Source organism: Penaeus japonicus, unplaced genomic scaffold, assembly GCF_977035675.1.
Source record: "Penaeus japonicus unplaced genomic scaffold, GWHDUDI00000001_assembly GWHDUDI00000028, whole genome shotgun sequence".
Lineage (NCBI taxonomy): Eukaryota > Metazoa > Arthropoda > Malacostraca > Decapoda > Penaeidae > Penaeus > Penaeus japonicus.
This window is the reverse complement of record NW_028234430.1, coordinates 32,761,569-32,766,568: the sequence shown is the minus strand read 5'-3', so window position 1 is coordinate 32,766,568 and position 5,000 is coordinate 32,761,569. Positions and strand designations below refer to the sequence as shown.

Here is a 5,000-nt window from a genome sequence, read left to right as displayed (position 1 = left end):
TCCCGCCAACACGAACATGTCGGGAACGTGTAACAAAATGGACATGGCGAAAGAAGGACACTTTTGTTTCAAGTCGGGTGAGTCCGCGTACATCCGTCCTCGTATTCTTCTCTCTTTCTTTTTATTATTCAATATTTATCCGATTCCTTTTTATTCTCCTTTCTTTCTGAGTTCCCATTCTCTTTTTTTCTACTTGTTTATTATCCTTTTTCTTTTCTTTATTCTTTTATATTGCTTCTCTCTCTGATGCGCCTTGAGGCACAGTGGTCAACCGTGGGAAACCAAAATGAATCTTGTGATGCGTAGTGACACTTACGATGTGCAACACATCCTAGCTAACCCTCCCATCCTTAGTATATTCCTAACCAACCGTCCCAGTCCTAACAAAACCCTATCCTAGCAAAATCCTGACAACCCAACCATCCCAGTCCTAACAAAACCCTATCCTAGCAAAACCTTGACAACCCAACCATCCCAGTCCTAACAAAACCCTATCCTAGCAAAACCTTGACAACCCAACCGTCCCAGTCCTAACAAAACCCTATCCTAGCAAAATCCAGACAACCCAACCGTCCCAGTCCTAACAAAACCCTATCCTAGCAAAACCTTGACAACCCAACCATCTTAGGCCTAACAAAACCCTATCCTAGCAAAACCTTGACAACCCAACCATCCCAGTCCTAACAAAACCCTATCCTAGCAAAACCTTGACAACTTGATCGTCCCAGTCCTAACAAAACCCTATCCTAGCAAAACCTTGACAACCCAACCGTCCCAGTCCTAACAAAACCCTATCCTAGCAAAACCTTGACAACCCAACCGTCCCAGTCCTAACAAAACCCTATCCTAGCAAAATCCAGACAACCCAACCGTCCCAGTCCTAACAAAACCCTATCCTAGCAAAATCCTGACTGCCATCCTCCACTAGGGGACATGAGGGTGAACGTGCAGCCTCTCCTTACGGCATTCCACATCCTATGGGCTCGACAACACAACCACCTCACCAGGATTCTCGTCGACCTCAATCCTCACTGGGACGACGAGAAGCTCTTTCAGGAGACGCGCAGAATCGTGGTCGCTCAGCTCCAGCACGTCACCTATAAAGAGTACATTTCCAGCGTCCTTGGTACGTTGTGGAGGTCCTTTGGGTCTACTCCAGGGAAATTCTCCTGTTTTTAAGAACATTAAATGATCAGTTTTTATGTGTTTTTTCTCGCTATTCAGACTGATTGTATAAGGTATTAGCTAACTTCCACAAGCATTCCCGCTCTTTCATACACGGTTGCGTGTGACTTTTCATGAACACGCAGTAAATACATATATACCTCCTACATTTTTTTTAAATCTCTGCAGGCTGCGACCTGATGAAGAAATTCAATCTCCGTCCTCTGAAGGGGGAACAGCGAACAAAACTCTACAGCGCGGGAATCAACGCCGCCATTAGCGCCCCCTTCTCCGGCGCTGCCTTTCGCTTCGGCCACAGCCAGATCCCCGTGAGTGATATATTTTTGTGAGTGATATTTATATATATATATATATATATATATATAGCATACACATCAATGCAGATATTTCTTGTGGCTTGTTGCAGTTCCTATTATTACACAAAATCAAGATATAACGTACAGGAATTATACTTTCTTGGAAATACGTACAGTTGGCCTATGAAACGAGGACAGTAGGGTTGGTACGCCTGGCAAGAGCGTTTCCGCGAATGAATTACATGTAGTTGACAATTAGTCCGTTTAAAACCAATTACATGTGATTATATCTATACTGATTACAGTATTTCCATATAATCAAACATTCTTTACAGGTGGTGATTTAAATCAAACTACAATTTAATGGCATTACATGATATCTTACCTAAGGAGTAACTCACGGTTGGTGGAAATGGGGAGGGAAGAAGGAAGAGGAGAAGGTAGATGAAAGGAAGAAAGGGAGAACCGATATATTATAAAAGTCATAATAAAAAAAAAATACTTGCTCAAAAATGTATTGATATCACGCAGAGAGAGAGAGAGATCAATTTTTTTTAAAATCAAATTCAAAAACTTTATTCCATAAATTACAATGGTTATTCTTCAGAAAGAGAGAGAAAGAAAGAAACAGACTGACATATAGACAAGGAAGGAACTAATTACCATTCACATCAATATCATCTCTTTTTTTTTCTATTTTCACTATAAAGTCACAACTTTCACTAGGTGTGCCAACTACCGAACACTTTCTGGGGCAAACGTGTGTCTCCATTTCATCCCAGGCCGACTGTTCGTTGCTCTAACACTTTCAAAGGACCAAATATCCATATGGACATCCGATCATCCAAACATGCTAATTAATTAAACTCGAAATACGATTCAGATCTATTCATATAGATAGATAGATAGATAGATTCTACCTCTAACTTTCTTCCTCCCTCTCTCCCTCCCTTACTCCCTCACTTCCTCCCATCCTCCCTCACTTCCTCCCTCCCTCCGTTCCTCCATCTCTCCCTCCCCTCCCCTCCCCTCCCTTCTACTCACCCTCCCCTCTTATCCTCCCTCCCCTCCCTCCCTTCTACCCCCCTTCCCTCTCCTCCCCTTTCCTCCCATCCTCCCTCCCCTCCCTCCCTTCCCTCTCCTCCCCTTTCCTCCCATCCTCCCTCCCCTCCCTCCCTTCTACCCCCCTCCCCTCCCCTCCCCTCTTATCCTCCCTCCCCTCCCCTTCCCCTCCCCTTCCCTTCCCCTCTTATCCTCCCCCACCCTTCACTCTTATCCTCCCTCCCATCCTCATTCCCTTCCCTTCCTTGCACACACTCCAGGGCGATTTGCAAGAGATGGACCGCCACGGAGACGCGTCGAGCACCGCCATGTCTTCGGTGTTCATGAAGCCTTTCTCGCTCTACAACCAAGGCACTCTGACGAACATGATGCGCGGAGAACTGGCTCAGAGCTCGACCCACGTGGATCCCTTCTTCTCGCCTCAGGTGGGAGGCGTGTTCGGGTGTGTGTGTGTGTGTGTTTGTGTGTTTGTGTGTGTGTGTGGATATGTGTATGTATGTGTATATTTATATGTATAATAATGAGTGTGTCTGTGTGTGTTTATATATATATAGAGAGAGAGACAGAGAGAGAGAGAGAGAGAGAGTGAGAGAAAGAGATAGATAAAAATACATCCTACAAAGATACCAATGCACATAACTCCAAACGCATCCGCGTGTGTGTGCACCAGCCCCCCAACCCCCACTTCCTCTCCCGCCCCCCCAGGTTGCGGGGAAGCTATTCCGCGGAGAAATGCCCTTCGGCCTGGACCTGGTGGCTCTCAACGTGCAGAGGGGGCGTGACCACGGACTACCGCCCTACACCGCCATGCGAACGGTCTGCAACCTCCGCCCCGTGAGTAGCTTCGAGGACCTGCAACCCGACCTGCAAAGCAACATGGTGGAGCAACTCGAGAAATTGTACAGGTGTGTGTGTGTGTGTGTGTAATGGCGACCTGGAGTCTTCTCCCCTCTGACCTGAAAAGGATTTCCCGCGGATCCTAAATATGTTCAGAAAGACTTCAGTCGCTTTGGCCATTTCTCCAAAGGACTTCACGTGCCTCATTCTCTTGGCCAAAGGGATTTCAAACTCTTGCTGGTGTTTTCATTCATTTATTTATGAATGAGAACCCTTTACGCTAGTAGTTGTGATGGTAGTAGTGATAGAAGGAGGGATTATGGTAGCAGCAGTGCCAACACTAGTAGTCGTTGGTAGTAAGTATTAGTAGTAAAATCTCTTTCCCTCTATCTCTCTCCTCTCTCTCTCTCTCTCTCTCTCTCTCTCTCTCTCTCTCTCTCTCTCTCTCTCTCTCTCTCTCTCTCTCTTCTCTCTCTCTCTCTCTCCCCCTTCTCCTCTCTCTCTCTCATTCTCTCTCTCCTCTCTCTCTCTCTCATTCTCTCTCTCCTCTCTCTCTCTCTCTTTCTCTCTCTCCTCTCTCTCTCTCTCTCTCTCTCTCTCTCTCTCTCCTTCTCTCTCTCCTCTCTCTCTCTCCTTCTCTCTCTCCTCTCTTTCTCCCTCTCTCTCTCTCTCCTCTTCCATCTCTCTTCTCTCTTCTCTTCTCCTCTCTCTTCCTCTCTCTCTCTCTCTCTCTCTCTCTTCTTCTCTCTCCTTTTCTCCTCTCTCTCCTCCTCTCTCTCCTTCTCCTCTCCCCTTCTCTCTCTCTCTCTCTCCTTCTCTCTCTCTCTCTCCTTTTTCTTCTCTTGCTCTCTCTCTCTCTCTCCTCTCTTCTCTCTCTCTCTCTCTCTCTCTCTCTCTCTCTCTCTCTCTCTCTTCCTCTCTCCTCCTTCTCTCGTCCCCCCCTCTCTCTCTCTCTCTCTCTCTCGTCTCTCCCTCTCTCTCTCTTCTCTCTCCTTTCTCTCTCTTCTCTTTCGCTCTCCACTCCTCTCTCTTCTCTCTCTCCTCTCTCTCTCCTTCCCCCTTCTCTTAATCTCGCACCTTTCTCTCTCTTCTCTCTCTCTCTCCTCTCTCTCTCTCTCCTCCTTCTCGCTATCTCTCTCTCCTCCTGTTTTCTCTCTACTCCTCTCTCCTCTCTCTCTCTCTCTCTCCTCTCTCTCTCCCTCTTTCTCTCTCTCTCGCTCTCTTTGGCTCTTCTCCCCTCGCCATCTTCTCTTCTCTCTCTCTCTCTCTCCTCTCCTCTCTCCCCATCTCGTCATCCTCTCTCTCTCTCTCTCTCTCTCTCTCTCTTCTCTCTCTTCTCTATCTCTTCTCTCTCTCTCTCTCTCTTCTCTCTCTCTCTCTCTCTCTCTCTCTCTCTCTCTCTCTCTCTCTCCTTTTCTCTCTCTCCTTTTCTCTCTTTCCTCTCTCCCTCTCCCCGTCCCTCCTTCCCTCCTTCCCCTTCTCTCAATCTCCCTCTCTCCCACTCCAGCCACGTAGACGACATCGACCTGTTCATCGGCGGGCTGGCGGAGCGGCCGGTACCCGGGGGCCTCGTCGGGCCGACCTTCGCCTGCATTCTGGCCGACCAGTTCTTTAGGCTCA

The 5,000-nt window shown here is 47.4% G+C and overlaps 1 protein-coding gene across 1 annotated transcript in view; it reads left to right on the top strand.

Moving 5' to 3' along the window:
• Window positions 1-5,000, top strand: part of LOC122267292 (salivary peroxidase/catechol oxidase) — a 31,949-nt gene that overhangs the window by 25,645 nt on the left and 1,304 nt on the right. The window contains exons 9-14 of the mRNA XM_086553691.1: window positions 1-77; window positions 929-1,126; window positions 1,354-1,493; window positions 2,804-2,968; window positions 3,249-3,448; window positions 4,888-5,000. The exon at window positions 1-77 is cut by the window's left edge and continues 23 nt beyond it; the exon at window positions 4,888-5,000 is cut by the window's right edge and continues 57 nt beyond it. Of these exons, the coding sequence (XP_086409817.1) occupies window positions 1-77; window positions 929-1,126; window positions 1,354-1,493; window positions 2,804-2,968; window positions 3,249-3,448; window positions 4,888-5,000 (893 nt within the window). The remainder of the gene's footprint in view (window positions 78-928; window positions 1,127-1,353; window positions 1,494-2,803; window positions 2,969-3,248; window positions 3,449-4,887) is intronic.